General features: G+C 43.6%; 1 protein-coding gene across 2 annotated transcripts in view; it reads right to left on the bottom strand.

The window, feature by feature from the left end:
• Positions 1 to 2,615: 2,615 nt before the first annotated feature.
• Positions 2,616 to 18,797, bottom strand: part of MAFK (MAF bZIP transcription factor K) — a 51,651-nt gene continuing 35,469 nt past the window's right edge. The window contains exons 1-3 of one of the 2 annotated variants that reach the window (XM_040356700.1): positions 15,078 to 15,803; positions 12,733 to 12,812; positions 2,616 to 4,842 (exon numbers count right to left, since the gene is read on the bottom strand). In XM_040356700.1, coding sequence (XP_040212634.1) covers positions 4,411 to 4,842; positions 12,733 to 12,768 — 468 coding nt within the window. In that variant the 5' untranslated portion in view covers positions 12,769 to 12,812; positions 15,078 to 15,803 and the 3' untranslated portion in view covers positions 2,616 to 4,410. Of the gene's footprint in view, positions 4,843 to 12,732; positions 12,813 to 15,077; positions 15,804 to 18,797 lie in introns of those variants that run through there. The other variant, XM_040356701.1, reaches the window with a different exon arrangement.

The following is an 18,797-nucleotide window of genomic DNA, read 5'->3' on the forward strand; positions in this document are numbered from 1 at the left end:
ACCATCTCCATAGCCGACAATGTTAAATCACCCCTCCGGCGTATTGCAGGCTGCAATAGCGTCGCGCTACAGGCGATAAAATGCCTAGATGTGAATGGAGCCTTAAAATCGAGTTCAGAAGAGGGAATTTTGACCACAAAAAATGCACGTAAACGCTCGGCACGTTTAGTACTTCAGTGTTTTTTTATTAATTCAATGGCCAGAATAAATTAAAATTCTGGCCAATGAAATACACTCCCAAACTCCAAACATTACTCAACTGGTTTGAAATAATAATGCAGCTTGGGTGAATTTATAACGCTGATTGTCTCCTGTCAGCGTTTACAAGAAACCATACACAAATAGAAAGGTGCAGCGCTCTGAACAGGGCAATACCAACAGGCATGGCGGAGTCCACAGGCAGCAAATGTCCTCCAAACACCCAAATTGGTAGATAAAATAGAAAAATAGCCGGCAACTCCAATCCATGAGAAATATTTATTGGCACATATAGGAAAACCACAAAACTGACGCATTTCCGCTGAAGAGCCACTGCAGTGTCCAAGGCTCTTCAGCCGAAACATGTCTGCTTTTTTGTTTTCCTATATGTGCCAATAAATATTTCTTACGGGTAAGAGTTGCCGGCTATTTTTCTAGTTTACAAGAAACCAGTGTGCATGAGGCCTAACAGTACAGATGCTGCGATGACTGGAATTAATGGTCTGATGTAAATTCAGTAACTAATATCAGATGAATGATTACAAGGGACAAAAGCAACAACTGCTGCAAAAGAGAAATTAACAAGCTTATGTCATAGCATCATGCCAACAGCAGTGATTTACAGCTGGTTCTATTGAGACTTCAGCAGCAGGCCAGTCAGACCAAAAAGCGTACCTCGTTGGTTGCAGGCCAGTCAGACCAAAAAGCGTACCTCGTTGGTTGCTATGAGTTACTTTGCCTTACTGAACCTTAGAGGTTCAATCGCAAATTTTAAAGACAAGCTTGGAGCTTCTCTTAACCAAGTCTAGAACGTTCTGTTTATGTATGATTGACATGAATATTGCACAAGAAGCTGAAAGTCAGATCAGCATTGTTCTTTATCCAGAGGAAACAGCAAGAGCATTTGCCAGCCTAATAACCTTCAATGTACAAGGTTGTATAGATGAGATATGAAATGGTCATTAATGAACAGCAAGATGACTTGCCAATGGATCTGGAGTTTAATGCTAAAAATCATTTGTTTCTTTTTTTTTATATTATTATTACCTGTTGGATACTCTACAAAACGAGCACAGACTCCTTACAACTAGTAACACCACCAACTTCATAGCAATCAAAGCACAAAAACACTGCCACGTGGTTTAAACATATTCTGGAACTTCGAATTGACTGACCTTTAGTCAGATGCTAAGCCCTTCCACAAAACAGAACACCAACATATCAAAGAGACTTGAAAAGCAATCTGGGATTATACCTGTAACTAAAGCAACCGCAGCAAACCCGTTCTGCTTAATTAGAACTGAATACTAAACGACCTGCTATGTCATAGGGAACATCTAGAAACGTTAATAGTGCCTACACAGTACCCTGAAAAATGGTACCTTTCATCTGGAATTCCTCCTGAAATAAATCAGTGCACTTCCAGCCTGAACACTTCTGTTCTGTAGACTTGTAGATGTATATCTGCAGTGTGAGATCTAAGGCAATGCTGACTGCTAGTTTTAGGAGAATTTGAGAAAGATTTAGTGACCACTACAGTTTTTCATGCTGGACCCAGGCTCTGACATGAGATAGCTGGGCCTTGTGCCCTACCTACAAGGCAGTCTTTATACAGTCACACATGGTAGTCTGTAATGGCCAAAGATCAGCTACAGAGGGGACACAGGCAATACCGGGGACTAGTTCTTTGCCCTCTCCCTGCCTTTTTTTGGGGGGGTACAGCTTCCAGAGTTAATAAGAGTGTCAGGTAAAAGGATTTCTTTTTAAAGTGGAGGTTCACCCTAAAAACTAATTTTTAACATTAGACTAAGCATAGTAAGGGCATATACTTTTGGCAGGTCTTTTTTTTTTTGTACATACCTTTATATTCTGGTTTGGTCCAGGGCTTCCGCGTTCTGATGACTGCGGGACTGGGCGTTCCTATCCCTGCCTCAGGGTTCCGATGACTGCGGACTGGGCGTTCCTATCCTTCGGTTCGATGATTGATGGCTTGTGAAAAAGGTGACCTGTCGCACAACGCACGTCACCAGATTTCTGGAAATAGCTGAGCTGCGAGTCGGCACTATACGGCACCTGCCCCCGCCGTGTAGAGCTGACTGTGCAGGCGCCGTATAGTGCCGACTCGCAGCTCGGCTATTTCCCGACATCTGGTGACGCGCGTTGTGCGACAGGTCACCTGTTTCACAAGCCGTCAATCATCGAACCGAAGGATAGGAACGCCCAGTCCAGCAGTCATCGGAACCCGGAGGCCCTGGACAAAAACAGAATATAAAGGTATGTACGGAGAAAAAAAAAATACCTGCCCGAAAGTAAATGCCCTTAGTATGCTGGCTCTGCTAGATGTAAAGTTAAAAAAAAAATTTGGGTGAACCCCTGCTTTAAGGTAAATTACAATCTGGGTATAAATGTTGATTGTATTTTTAATACTTCCCTGTACAAGTCTTCCTTTCAATAGATTTTTAAGCTTTTTTAGACTCCTTTACCCTCTCCATTCCATTGACTCCTATATAGTTATCCATCACTGTAAAGGGGGAAGGAATAATCAGATGAGTGACCTCTATTCCAAAAATCTATTTCATGTTCTCACACCAAAACAAGATATAGCTTTTAAATATGATTTTGAAACCTAAAAAGTTTTGGTCATCAAGGGCCTGTTCACACCTACGCGTCTTAACGTGCAACTTTTGGAGAACACAAATGCATTTGCATAGGTTTGCCATTGTTTTAATTGGTGCCAATTCACATCTGTGCAGTTGACAAGAGTTGGCCCAAAAATGTCATGCCCGTTATCCGATATGTTAATAATGTGCGTTATAGGGGCTTTTCATGGGTATGGCAGAGCATGTCAATGCACCTGCCCAAAGCAATATAAAAAGGGCAGGAAAATCGCACTTACATAGGTGTGAAGTCAGCCTTAACATACCATTTGGACACTACTAGGTTACAAAATTAGCAACAACAAAAAAAAATTGTCTTGGTCATTTGGAAAAAAAGATTTGATCAGCCCTGCCAGTACAGCAGTGGTCAATTCAAGTCAAGACATGCCACAATAAAAATACGTTTACCGCCACCTACTAAGTGCCAAGTCAAAGAATCCCAAAAAGGATCTCTTGCTTAGGAAACCAGCCCATAATACCTTCAAGAACTTTCTGTTTTCAAATCCTCCATGACACATTTTACCAATAACCTTCTTTGATACTCAAAGTAAACACTATTTCATTATTCAATACAAAGCTTATAAAAAAGTATAAAACTACAGGTCAAACACTTACAGGGACCGCCACAAAAACTTCCTTTGCATTCTTTACAATAGGTAATTCCATACATACCTAAACCAACAAGACTTTAAGTTATAAAAACAAACTTTCCTTTCCAATTTACCAGTCATAATATCAGGCCCAAAAGTTGAGCAGTCTGTAAAAACAGCATAACTGAAAGCCACATGGGAAGCCCCAAACTTTCTTCTACAAGAAATGTAAATTGAATTAAACTGTATAAAACAGTCTCACTGGCCTAACAGCTGAATGATAAGGTGATCTATTGCATTTGACCACCTTTAAATAGTCAATCACATTACTCCATAATCAACTCTTTTATACAGGTGCTCTTCACTGCACCTGTAAAATATGCATTTATGCCAATTGAGAATTGTACTGACGGGCACTAAATAGTACAGTAGTACAATACATTTTACCATTAAAGAAATCCTGAGTTTGGTTTGAAAGGCCATTTTGAAACCACTTTATCACAGTCTAAACTGCTTCAAGGAGGGCTAGACGACATACTGATACAAAGCGTACCATCAAAAATGAGATGGTTCCACAGATGGAGTACTACATATATTTTTTGCGTTAAGAGGCAGTCAGTAGATTTCTAAATACGTAAATATAAATAAATAAATTATGGTGGGGCGAAATCTCCACTGCTTTCCTAAGCTTGTTTATGAAGGGTCTGTGAAGGTCCAATAAACATGCACATGAAAGTCCTATGAATTAAAATTAAGACAGTTAACCTTATCCAATGCAACGAGCCAAATTCCCTGGCACAAAAACATCAAGGCCTTAGCGCTGTTATCATCATGATGGGATGGTCAAAGGAATAAAAGGCAACGCCTGACGTGTGGATAGGCTGGGAAGAAACCAAGAAACAATGCAAGTGAATCCCATTAAGTCCCTTTTAGAACAGGCAGCTAGTTCTCTCCTTCTGTAGATACTAGGATGCTGCAGAAAATGGTATGGATGCTGAAATGTCAGCAGACTTCACAATGGTGATGACACTGGTGGTGGCCACCTTAGTTGGGGTGATAGGTCCCCTGGCAACTGTGCGGGCGAAGGTCTGGAGGGCTTCGTACTTAGAACGTAGAGCATCCAACTCAAGCTTCATACTGGAGTTCTCCCGCGCCAGCTTATCCACTTCGTGCTGCAACTCGACTCGCTGCCTTTCTAATTCCTCTTTCTGAGTTACGCGCTTTACTCGACAGCTGGCAGCGTAGCCTCGGTTTTTTAAGGTGCGCCTACGCTGCTTTAGGCGGATGATATCTTCTTTTGTGAGACCTCGTAGGTGCTGGTTTAGCTCCCGTACAGACATTGACACGAGTTCATCATCACTCAGTACTGGGGCGTTCTCTCCCGACTCCTTCTTTACCTGCAAAAGGTAGACCAACGGTTATCACAATGTCCATACATTATAAAAGATGCTGACATAAAAAATTTCCAATCCTACAGTAACAGTTAGGTATCCTTACAGACATTCAAAACAGTTATCTTTTTTTATCCACATACCCCTTGTAGTTCTCACTCTAACTCCACAATGAACCCTATTGACATTTTGGGCCCCGATGCAGTAGAACAAGCAATATGCAGGTGCCTCTAGTGACAAAGTTAAAGTGGTTTTAAAGCACCTCTTTTCATTTCCCTTAACCCCCCAAAATAAGGATCCCGCTCTTTTGAAGCAGGTTATATGTCAGTGCCTGTGCTGTGTCACTTGGCCCCCTGTAATACCTAAAAAACCTGGCTGATCCTGCCCTCCCCCTATGTAAACTGATCAGCTGCAGAGAAGTGTATCATGGCTGCTGAGTTTTGACACCGTGGTCAGTTTTTGTGCCTCCATCATACACAGCCTTGCTCTCTGTCTCCTCACTGCTCCTGTGTCCTCCCTCCCCTCTCCCTGCTTGTCAGCTCGTGACAGCGCCGCCCCGCTGCCCATCCCACTGTTTGCATAAAAACGAACCTGTATACACCATCAGCACCACCTCCTATTGTAGTATTCCCAGCTGTGTACGATTTATAAAAACAAATGCTGCAATCAAATCATTTCAATGCTGAGACCGCGATCACATGACTGGCCATCTTTCTCCTTCTCCCCTCTGACTGAAGTCAGTGGGGGAATCTCGGCCCGCTGCATCTGTAAGAGGAGGAAAGGAGAAAGCTGGCCAGACATGTGATCGCGATCTCGGCTCTGAAATCAGGTATTTACAGCATTTATTTTTTTAAGTCATACACAGAGGGGGACACTACAATAGGAGACAGCGCGGATGGTGCATACAGGTTAGAGTGGCTTAATAACCACTTAAATGCATTCCCTGCATTAAGATGAAGAACGCTCCACTATTTACATCCACCTCCCTAAACACTTACCTGAGCCTGTCAGTGTTTCAGAGCTGTCCCAGCTTCAGGTCTTCTCTCCCCTCTTCCTCCTCTCACAGGGACTCAGATAGCAGCAGGAGCCATTGGTTTCTGCTGCTGTCAATAAAATACTGTGTGGGGGGATACAGCATGGCTGAAGAGCAAGCCTGCAGGAGTACCCCCATAGCAAGCGGTTTGATATGGGGGCACAACTTGAAGAAAAAAAGCCTGGAGCACCAGCGGGGGACCCGAGAAAAGGAGGTTCAGGTGCAAAATTATTCCACAGAGCAGGTAAGTATCATGTTTAATATTTGATTGTTATAAAAATGTTAACAATTAGAATCGCTTTAACATATATAAATAAAAGATAAAGATGCCACAATGACTAATACTCCACAATACACTAAGAGCAAAATTAAAAAGGCAAAGTTCAAGAAAAGTTCATTTCATGGGTTTCATTTCCTGACTGGTGGAAACAGATCATTTGGAAAATATGTTATTCTTACCAAGGCCAAAAAAATATTAACACATTATAACAAAAAAAATACATTTTTTAAGCATATGAGCATATGATCAATTAAAGCAGAGGTTCACACAAAAAATGAACCTCCGCTTTTCGGATCCCTCCCCCCCTCCGGTGTCACATTTGGCACCTTTCAGGGGGGAGGGGTGTGCAGATAGCTGTCTGAGACAGGTATTTGCACCACTTCCGGGGTCTGAGTCGTGCAGGAGTCCAGCCTTGTCACGTCACCCACCCCCGCTGTCTTCTGGGAAACACTGTTCCCAGGAGAGAGTGGGGACCAGTGACAGCGCTCCGCGATCATTGTGCATGCGCAGTAGGGAATCGGGCAGTGAAGCCACAAGGCTTCACTTCCTGATTCCCTCACCGAGGATGACGGCGGAAGCAGCCGAGGACCAAGCGATTGCTCAGTCTCGTCTGCTGACATCGTGGGTGCGCTGGACAGGTAAGTGTCCATATTTTAAAAGTCAGCAGCTGCAGTATTTGTAGCTGCTGTTTTTTTTGTTTTGTTTTTTTAAACGGGTGGACCTCCGCTTTAAAGAGGAATATTAAAACTCCAGGAAAACAGACAAAATACATATACGTTTTACCTGCCAAAGGATTTTTATTTTTGCCTATCCAGTTTTGAGACCTAAAACGGAACTTCACCCTAAAGGGGAAATTCCACATTAAGCCCCCCCCCCCCCCCAAACACAGTGGTCCTCAACCCCTGGGCCGCACAGCAGGAGATTAACGGCAACCGCGGTCCGCACAGGGTTATCGCAGACTGCGGTTGTCGTTGACCTGTAATCATTACAGTGCAGTTCCTTTTACATCACAGCCCCCCCTTTAGGCGAACTGAGGATGCAGGTATAAAGGGGGACTGTGCTGTAAAGGGGGGCAGACATTGTGAATATCCCCTCAACCTGGTCCCTGGAAAAATTGGCTGCCGTGAAACTGGTCCCTGGTGCCAAAGGGGTTGGGGACTGCTGTGACCGCACATTTGGCACATGATCATTTTTTTGGTGGAGCGAGTCCCTAGTTTTGATAGGTACTCATACTTCCATGGTGATCCAAGCAGAAGTTCGGCCTCCCACCTTTTGGCCTGCAGTCTTCTGGGACACGTCACAGGTCCCAGAAGACCATTTCACAAAGCTCATCTTCACCACCCCCAGTCTGTGACTGGACAGAGATGAGCTCATCATTTTCCAGCTTCTCCTTTCAGTCACTCTGCAGGCTCCTTGCACTGCAATACAATCACAGTAATTGGCTTCTTGTTCTGATTCTCCCTACTCCTGCCTGTGCTCTACTGTAAAAGGGACTGAAAAGGGCCCATATCAAACAACATTTAGAGGCTTTCACTGTTTGCATTAAAAAATACATTTACTGATGTATTAATGAAAGCAAAGCTGCATGAATTGGTGATTTTTTATATCTGCCTGCATTTAGCTTACTTCTTGGCCAAGCCTCGGACATGTTTTAAGCAGGGCTGTCAGAGTGGAGGCTGAACTTGGTCATCAGAGTTCCACATGTGCTAGATGTCTGACAAGCCTGTCACCAAAACAGGAACAAAAGCCATTACGATTTTACAGGATGTATATAGTGCCAATAGTTTGCGCAGCGCTTTACAACATGAGAGCAAAAGTTTTAAATCTCATAAAATAAAGCCTCAAATCAAGGTGCTGAGAAACAAGCATCGTTCCTTAACCACTTCAGCCCCAGACCATTTGGCTGCCAAAGGACCTGGCCACTTTTTGCAATGCGGCACTGCGTCGCTTTAACTGACAATTGCGCGGTCGTGCGACGTGGCTTCCAAACAAAATTGATGTCCTTTTTTCCCCACAAATAGAGCTTTCTTTTGGTGGTATTTGATCACCTCTGCGGTTTTTATTTTTTGCTATAAACAAAAATAGAGCGATAATTTTGAAAAAAAAAAAAAAAAAAAAAAGCAATATTTTGTACTTTTTGCTATAATAAATATCCCCATTTTTTTTTAAAGCAAATTTTTTCTCGGTTTAGGCAAATACGTATTCTACATATTTTTGGTAAAAAAAAAAAAAAAAAATCAAAGTAAGCGTATATTGATTTGTTTGCGCAAAAGTGTCTACAAAATAGGGGGTAGTTTTATGGCATTTTAATATTTTTTTTTACTTGTTATGGTGGCGATCTGCAATTTTTCTTGTGACTGCGACATTATGTCGGACACACTGAACACTTGACACCATTTTGGGACCATTCACATTTATACAGCGATCAGTGCTATAAAAATGCACGGATTACTGTGTAAATGTGACTGGCGGTGAAGGGGTTAACCACTAGGGGCAGGAAGGGGTTAAGTGTGTCCTATGGAGTGATTCTAACTGCTAGGGGGCGTGGCTTACTATGACATGTCACTGATTGCTGCTTCCGATGAGAGGCATGTCAACCAGGCAGAACAGGGAGATGCCTTATTTACAAAAGGCATCCCCCTGTTCTGTGACCCGATCGCGGGGCACCGGCCGACATCGAGTCTGCGTGTCCCACGGGCACAGAGACCGCGGCGGGCGCATGGCGGCAGGATTCAAAGCAACGTATATATACGTTGCTTTGCCTGCCCGTGCCATTCTGCCGATGTATATCTGCGTTAGGCAGTCGGGAAGCGGAGAATGGAAGCTAAGAAAAAAAAAAGGATGGTACAGCCCCCTAGATTGCTTTTGCCTCACTTTGGAGAGACTATTCGGTCAACTGGGCATGAAGAAAAAGCTAATCTCCCCAATGGGAAATGAAGGCTGACAATGGAAGAACTGACAGGTGTTTTAACCCTTTCCTACACTACCCAACGAATAAAAGAAAAGGTTTAGAGTGTATGAATTGCAGTTTACTCTAATTGCTCTTTTCTGAAAACTACTAAACTGAAAGGGGTTGTAAAGTCAGAAGTTTTTTTTATCTTAGAGTGGATGTAAACCCACTCTCATCCTTTCTAAACTACTGCCATAGTGCTGATCTAAAAGGATATACATGCCTCTTGCATGTATCCTTAACTATCAAATGTCTCCCCTCTGTCTGTTATGAGACCCAAAAACATGCAGATTCTTTGGGTGGGTCTGTTGTCCGGAGCTCAGTGGGGGGGAGTTGCGATGTCATAAGACTCCCCACCCACTTCTACACTCCCCTTGTCAACATGCATTTTCTCCTGTGTATTTCTTAGACTGAACCTCTGCTATGATCACTAATATCCAGTCAAAACCCAGAAAAGTCACCACATGACTTCAGCATGCCCAATCATGCTGAGGTGTGGAGCAGCCAATCCTGAGAGAGCTGGAGAAGAAAGGAGGAGGGGATCTGAAGTACACAGAATGCCTCTCTCAGGCTCCTGCATGAGATATGTAAATCACCTGTCACTCACATCAAGGGGGAAGAACTGACTCCTATTTCTCTGTGTGTCAGTTTTTATCTCACTGAAAAAAAGATAAGAGGATTGCTCAGAGCTAGATTAACTCTTTGTGGCAAGACTGGGCACAGATTACATGAAATCCTATACTGTACAAGGAGCAAGCCTTAATTAAAAAAAATTGTTTCGGGTTTACATCCACTTTAATGCATTCTATGCATTACGATAAAAAGCCTTCTGTGTGCAGCAGCAGTATGGAGGACCCACTCCATGTTACAGTGTTGATTATCACTTGGAGTCCACAACCCTCTTGCTACAACTTCAGTAACTCGTAGCTTACAAAGCACATCCCTTCACTCTCCACAGTTGAATAAAACGACGTTGCAGCAAAGGTGAGCCAAGTATTTGAAGCTAGCTGGTGAGGGTTGTATTAAAGTACTAGGAAGAGCCAATTTTCAAATTAAAGTGTTTGTTAACCCCAAAAAATACAGATCCTGATCCCTTACAGTAGATTAAAGAGCACAGTGCTTGTGCCCCTCTCTAAACTGTGCAGTGACCACGATAACCCGGACTGCTGAGCCCTAACCACTGTGGTCAGTTTACATCCCTCCATCATCCACAGCCTGCTCAAGTTTTCTCTCTCCCTCTCCTCCCTGCCTGTCAGCTCAGTGTCTGTCTCCGTCCCCCTCCATTGCTATTAGTAGAAATTAAAAATGATAAATGGTCACTGCCAGCCCCTTTATAACAGGCAGGCATATCACACTGCATACATCTTTTATAAAAAACAGGCTTGTAAATACTAAATAAAGTGATCTTCAGGCCCTTCATGTGACTCTCAGACAGTTTTCAGGGCTACTGCAGGAGGGGCTGAGTGGCCATGTCTGGTTATATGAGTAGCCATGTGACCTCCCCGGCTGACGTCAGAAGAAGCTCTCAGCCCCTCCTGCTGTATCCATGTATCGGAGCTGTACAGCGGGCGCGAGTCACGTGGCCAGCCTGAAGATCGCTCCTAACGGGTATTTACAAGCCTTGTTTTTATAAATTACTTCCACATTGTGCTATGCCTGACTATAATAGAGGGGCTGGCATTGATTTGTAATTTTGGGTTAATAAGTTGCCTTTCTGCACAGACTAATATCATAACTACAAATTATTTTTCACTAACATTTTTATTTCATAACAGTTTGAAATTGCTGCTCTGATTTACCAATTTTTATTTTTTCAAACTCTTTGGTCTATCAAAACTGGCTGCAACAAGATGGAGATCTGAGTGCAAAGATCTTGACACCAAAGTCCTAAAATAAATCTGAAGATTCTCAGTGACTCACTTTGCAGTTATATACCCAAAATGTACATTATTTTAACATACCAATCCTTGAAAGTGTTTTTTTACCTTAACGCATTTCATGCATTAAAGTGGGAGTAATGTCCACCTAACTTGTACCTACAGGTAAGCCTATATAAGGGTTACCTGTGGGTACAGTGAATATCTCACAAACTTGCACTGTTTGGAGATATTCGCACGAGATGCAGCCGGTGATGTATGCGTGCTGTACCTCCAGAGACCTGTGCCGCTAGCCCCAGTAAGGCCCCCCCGTGATGTCATCCTGGCCCCAGCCATTCATATAGCTGGAGCCTGCGAATCTGGAAGACTGGGTGAAGATGGAAGCGCCAGGAAGCTGTAAAAATGCTGCACTGGAGGGCTCCGTCTGTAATCTTGGGCTAGTATGGGGTGCATCAGGGATGTATTTAGGTTTTGTGCTGCCCTAGGCCTGACTAAACTCATGCACCCCTAATTTAAATATGACCCACCCCTTCCTGTCAAGACCACACCCCTTGCTGTTAAAGACCTGCCCTACCCTTACTCTATCCAAAATGAAAAAAAAAAGTGTTCCTATAGTTCTACTTTAGGCACAAAATTCTGATAATTTTATGGAGAGGACTAAAAAGATATAACCATGCCAATGGTACAGCAGAAAATATGTAGCACAGTGAGGAAGGTTTGTGGTCCAGGATGATGACAGTCAAAATTAGAAGCTCCGCCCCCAATACAGTTGCAGGATGCTTGCTTCTCTGCACAGTCCGCCCCATTAGACTGGTGCTATACTACAGTGCTACACCAATAGCGCAAGCCGGTGGGGACTCTTTCCATGCTGCCCCCCTGCAACGTGCTGCCCTAGGCCTAGGCCTTGTTGGCCTAGGCCAGGATACAGCCCTGGGGTGCATACTAGTACATTATGACTTAAACCTGCAGAGGGCCTGATTATTTTTTTCTCATATATGTGGGGGTTTACTAACGCTTTAAAGGTAAAAAAAACAAAAAAAAAACATTATGCAAGCAGCTCCCCCCCCCTCCCAAAAAAATACTTACCTGCACCCCATCTCGATTCAGCAATGTGCACAAGAGCAGAGGCTCACTCTCTCCTAATTGGCTGAGGCACAGCAACTGGAGCTATTTGCTCCTGCTGCTGTCAATCACAGCCAGTGATGAGGGAGCGAGGGGCGGGGCAGGGCCGAGCCACGCTCTATATTGCTATGTGTCTTTTGGACACACAAAGTGGGCTTGGGGACGAGCGTGCACGCACACACACGCGGGTGCCCCCATAAGCAAGCGGCTTGCTATGGAGGCCCTCTGCAGGAGGGCCAGAAGCATGAGTGGTAGAACCCCAAAAGAGGAGCATTGGGGCTGCTCTGTGCAAAACAATTGCACACAGCAGATAAGCATGACATCTTTATTTTGTTAAATAAAAAGCTTGCCTTTAAAATCACTTTAATTGTTTCTTTACAATACTGTGTCTATAGCCTTATGATCACACTGAGTTTCTGCAAGCTACCTCATAAACACATGATTACAAAAGGAAATGATCCCATGACTGAGCATGTATCAGCTAATAGTCTGCCTTTTCTTGGTCAAAATGTAAACACTTCAGTTTTCATGACAAAAAAATAAAATGATCAACTCCGAACACAATGAGATCTACACTTTTCCAATGTTCACCAAATGCGCCACAATTATGATCCAGATGGGAGTAGCACCTTACCTTTAATGCCTTGTTTGGTTTAAGATTAGTCGTCATAACCTGTAAACAATCACCAGGACAGAACGGTGCAGAAAAAGCAACTGTAAAAGAAAACAACAGTTTCAGATTCACTGAATTCTTTGCATTCCCCCAAAACACTGTACAGATATACAGCAACAACGTGCTATGACAAAACAGTCTAAGGTGAATCCAATATCAGAGTTAGGGGAACTTACCATGAAAGATCCCAAAATGTAACTGGAATACACACAGTAAGAACAGACCTTGGGAAAATGGTTATTAACCAAAAGCTGCGACTGAGATTCAGCTAAACTGGCCACTAAGCAAAATATTAAATCAAAGCCAGAAGCTGATTAGCGCAAATGCCAATGAGAACCTATAGAGATGAAGAAATGAATGGTCGAGAATCACCTCTCGGCAGCATGAAAAAAAAAACACACACACCGGAAACTGGTTCATGCGTGTTCACAATATGACAATGTCACACACACACACACACACACACACACACACACACACAAGGCTTATTACAAACCCGGCATTTAAATCATTGATGAAAAGAAAATGTAGCTGAAACACTACAGATTTCCCAAGGATGGTCACCATGGAAACCATCAAAAACCAGCCAACTTGGAGACTGTAACCATGGAGACAAAAAGGAGGATGAAAAAAAAAAAAAAAAAGGGGTCCAAGTGTGCGAATGACTTGAGGGCAAGTCCAACAAAGGAAGGCAAGAAAAAGCGCAAACCGCCTTACTGATGGCAAAGAGTGGGGAGCAAAGCACTCATAGGATGAAAGGATGACTCCTGCATGCTTGTGATATGGGAATAAAGATCACAGAGGGTCAGATCATAAGAGAAAGCAAGACTGAAGCAGGGAAGGAAAAAAAAAAAATCTGAATGTGGTTACTATTTTGCCGATCTTTTATGTCACCGGCAGGTTTTATTTTTTTCTTGCTGCAGCTGGAACGTGTTAAATCCGAAGGATTAGCTCTGTACGGAATTTTAAGTGTTTATTTCTTTGGCTGTAGTAGAAATTCACAAAGAAAAAAGAGGGACTTCAAAAAACAAAAAGGAAGAAAAGTCATTACTAAGCACTTGCAATGTTCTCAGCTGGCTAGCCGCTGAGCTCTTATAATGAAAGGAAAAGTGCCACCAGCATGATCATAACAAACCGTGCTCGCTTTAATTAATGGCGGGATTAACATGCCTTCTACTAGCAAAGCAAGACATCTCATCTGGCTAATCCCCCTACATTCACTGCAACCTCAATTCTGACCAATAAATTCCTTTTATTCTATGGCTTTTCAGATCAAAACAGTCGCTGCAATATGTCCTCTGGTTTCCAGATTGTTTCGCTAAATCAAGGGTGATCTAATTAGTGTGAAATAAATACAACTCTTTCCAAGAGGGGAAATCCTGAAAGTGCAACCTGTAAAAAGGGTAGTATGCCACGTCTGTAAAGGGTTAATAGACACCCATATATTCCTACCGAGGAATATAAAAACACATGTACTGCCAACATGATTCAGAATCACAATCGGAATAAGACGATGAAAGGGCACATTTGCACATCTTCATTATTCGGTGTGATGAAGTCACATGAAAGTCTTGCGTCACAAAGATGATCAGCAAATTCTGCTAAATGTGCAGTCTACGTTCACATTTCATATGCTGACCAAACACAAATCTTCACGCAACCACGCTTCTAAATATAAACAAGCGTCTCTACCCGTAATGACAATGGAAATGGAAGCTGCAACCTCTCTCCGATTCTCTCCAGTCAGACACACATCACAGGATGATCGTTACCATAAATCTGCATTTCATTTCCAATGGATCGCTGCAATAAGAGAAAACGCTTTGCATAACTATTAGGGCTGTCTAGGCAACTTCGGAAAAGGCGAGAAGACGGGGCACTGCAGCACATTTCTTTTTTAGCAGCACATTTTAAGAGCAAGCTTTGGAAAGATCTAAAACACTTCACTAGGTCAAGCAGCACTTATGTCATACTTGACCTAATAAAGAGAAAAGATTTCTCAAAAGCTTATCCTAAATATGTGGACGATTTGCAGAAATCTAAAAGAAAGCGATGTCGGAGTATCTCCCCTATAACTTTTTACATAACTGGAAAAATAAAGCAAAAATTAACGTTTGCCCAATAAAAATAAATAGGCAGCAGTCTCTTAGAAAAAAATAAAAATAAAAATAAAGCATAAAACACTACAAAACAGAAGGCCAACGGTTATGATCCCTCTCTTCTGACCCCCCCCCCCTCTTTATCCCACAAAGAAGCCAAAAATCCACAAGACACCCCCTAGCCCTGCAGCAGTTTGGGGTCCTCACCTGGTGCAGAGACGGCGACCTGGAACGACGCTTAAAGCGTAAATACGCTGGAGGAGGCCCTGTTCCCTGTAAAGACATTGCCTGAGTACACCCACTCGCTTACACAGAAGGAAGCCACACTGAGGGAGGCCCTCCAATCACTGTGACATAGCAATGCTGTGACTCATCGGCTGTTTACAGGCTTTGCAGAGCTCACATTCCCACAGAGCAGAGCAACACTCCCCGTCTTCCCACGTGCTTACGGCTGCAAACTATAGTAATACATAAGGAAGTTCTTCAACCCCCTCCGTTTATGAAAACTTGGCTTCAATCGAAGCAAAATGAAAATACGTACACAACTACAGTTCTGTGTGCAAAATGATTTAAAGTGGCATTAAACACAAAAAAGGAATATATTGCAACATAAAGAGGAGCTTCAATCTCCTGTCAACAAATTAAAAGTCAGCAGCTTTTTATAAATAGATACACATCTGTTCCACAATCGAGCACTGTGCTCACCCCAGCCATGTGCACCTCCCCATCTTCTGTCCCTGCCATCTTAACTGTGGGCACCTGGTTGTGACAGCTTACAGCTGGGTACCCACCGAGCACCCGTGAGCCACGCTGCACATTGTGAATTGTCCTAGTCTTCTGCGACGTTTCCCAGAAGACTGCAGGGAGGGGGGACTTCCTCCCCGATCGCCTAGGTGGTCGGAGCGGAAGTACCTGTCAGAATCAGGTACCCCCTCCCCAAAAGTGCCATTTCATAAATGGGAACGGGGGAGGAGGCCTTAAAGCGGTGGTTCACCCACAATAACAACATTTTAGCATTAAATTAAGCATAGTAGCGCGAGCTACAGTATGCCTTTATTTATTTTTTTTGCCCCATACTCACTGTGCAATCCTATAGTGAAGATTCCGACTCCCCGCGGGGAATGGGTTTTCCTATCCAGAGGGAAGATGATTGACGGCCGGCTATGGCACGTCACGCTCCCCAAACATGGAGTAGGTCTCGGCTCTTCACGGCGCTATACGGCGCCTGCGCACAGACTATGCGTAGGAGCCGTGAAGAGCCAAGTCCTATTTCGGCTATTTCCGGAGAAGCGTGACGCGCCAGAGCTGGCCGTCAATCATCTTCCCTCTGGATAGGAACGCCCATTCCCCGTGGCGAGTCGGAATATTCACTAGAGGATTGCACAGTGAGTACGGGGCAAAAAAAAAAAATACAGGCATACTGTAGCTCGCGCTACTATGCCTAATTTAATGCTAGAATTTTTTTTTTTTTTTACAGGGTGAACCCCCTCTTTAAAATAGAACAATCATTAGATGTGGTGGCGGCAGCTGGTTCAAACACAACAGGCTAACTGACCAGATCACCAGGTGAAAATAAAAGAAAGCAAGCTTAAAACAAAACGAATGCAGGCATCACATCTGATGCCGTGTACACGCGATCATTTTTCGGCATGAAAAAAACGTTGTTTTTCAAAAACGTCATTTAAAATGATCGTGTGTGGGCTTCACATCATTCTTCAGGTTCTGAAAAACGACAATTTTTTTTTTTTTGAACATGCTGCATTTTTTAACGTCTTTTTAAACTATGTCGTTTTTCGGGTTGTAAAAAATGATCGTGTGTGGGCTAAAACAACGTAAAAAACCTGCGCATGCTCAGAAGCAAGTTATGAGACGGGAGCGCTCGTTCTGGTAAAACTACCGTTCATAATGGAGTAAGCACATTCATCACGCTGTAACAGACAGAAAAGCGCAAATCGTCTTTTACTAACAGGAAATCAGCTAAAGCAGCCCAAAGGCGAATGGAACTTCCCCTTTATAGTGCCGGCGTACATGTTGTACGTCACCGCGCTTTGCTAGATAATTTTTTAAAAACGATGGTGTGTAGGCAACATCGTTTTGATGATGAAGTTGGGAAAACGTAGTTTTTTCGACATGCTGAAAAATGATCGTGTGTACGCGGCATTAGAATTGCTAAGTTACAATATAATAAAGGTTTTCTTTTGGGTTAAATGCTGCTTTAACTGCTATCTGCCCACCCACCGTCAAATGACGGATGGATGGTGCGGCTCTTGTTCTGGGCGGACGTTATATGAGGGCGTGCAGCGATCACAGCTGCGCCGTGTTGCTAGGACACTGCGCAACCCCGATCTCAGTAAAGAGCCGCGGCCACGGCTCTTTAACCATGAGATCGGCTGTGTCCAATCACAGCCGATCACATGTAAACACGGAAATGCCAGTAATCGTCTCTCATTGCTTCGCGCTGACAGCGTGTGGCGAGGAGAGCCGATCAGCGGCATCTCCTCGGAGGGGCATTGAGACATGTAATCAGGGCACTGATCATCAGTGCCCTGATTACAATAAAGCGCCAACATTGCCAGCAATCAGTGCCCCCAATCAGTGACCATTAGTGATGATAGGCAGCACTGATAGGTGGCAATGACAGTCAGTGCTGCCTATCAGTGCTCAGTGCCCATAATTGCTGCCTCATCAGCACATATCAGTGAAGGAGAAAAAGTAAATTTAGTAAATAAGTAATGACAGAAACCAAGAAAAAAAAAAAACAGCAGTGATTAAATACCACCAAGAGAAAGCTCCATTTGTGTGAAAACAAAAAATTATAAAAAAAAATCATATGGTTACAGTGCAGCATGACCGCACAATCATCAAAGTGCGACATCGCTGAAAACTAAAAAAAATGGCCTGGGCAGGAAGGGGGTGGAATTGCCCTGTAGGTAAGTGGTTAATATGGAAGATTATCCATAGGGAGGTTTAGGGGTAAGCTGTTTAATGGAAAACTCCACTCTTGTAACAAAATGGTTCAACATATACAATACTACACAAATCATTCTTTTATTGAAATGGCTTTCAATTTCAACCTACTGACAGTGAGGATATCCCAACATTGCAGTAAAAATATACCTTTCATTCAAAGCATAGCTAAACCCAAGGACAACATTTTTTAAATACTGCAGCTTACCAGTCCTTGGATGTGGCAGCTGTATTAGTTCTCTTTTTCCATCTTTTTTTACCCCATTTATGTAAACTTGCCATTCCTGCTGGTAACAATGCCCTATGGTGACAACACTCGTTCATTGCACTGTATTTATAATGGAGTTACAAGTGCACTGGATTTTTGACATATCAGGTACCGTATTTATCGCGGTATAACGCGCTCCCGCGTATACCGCGCACCCCTAAAGTGGAAATCCTGTGGAAAAAAAGTTTTTTTGTACTTACAGTTTTGGTGTCTTGCGCGGCATCCATCGGCAGCCTCGTCGGGTCCGGCGTAATTCTGCGGCTTCGGGTGTCCTCTTGCGGCGGGTGCGTCTTCGGCGGGTCGGGTGTCCTCTTCGGCGGGTACGGCGTCCTTCTGTGGCGTCCTCCCCACTCGTTTCCCGCGCCGAGTTTGAATACTGCGCCGACATATACCGAGCGCAGTACACTCGTGTATCGTCGGGCAGGCTCGGCAACTGTCGCGCTGACGTCCTGTACGCGCAGGACGTCAGTGCGAGAGGCGCCGAGACTGCCCGAAGATACACGAGTGTACTGCGCTCGGTATATGCCGGTGCAGTATTCAAACTCGTGGTGGGAAAGCGGGTATCAGCGTATATCGCGCACCCACGATTTTGCCCTGATTTTCAGGGCAAAATAGTGCGCGGTATACGCCGATAAATACGGTACTTTTCTGTACCTAAAATGTTACTAAACCCAGGAGCCTGCATTCACTAT

Source organism: Rana temporaria, chromosome 6, assembly GCF_905171775.1.
Source record: "Rana temporaria chromosome 6, aRanTem1.1, whole genome shotgun sequence".
NCBI classification, from domain to species: domain Eukaryota; kingdom Metazoa; phylum Chordata; class Amphibia; order Anura; family Ranidae; genus Rana; species Rana temporaria.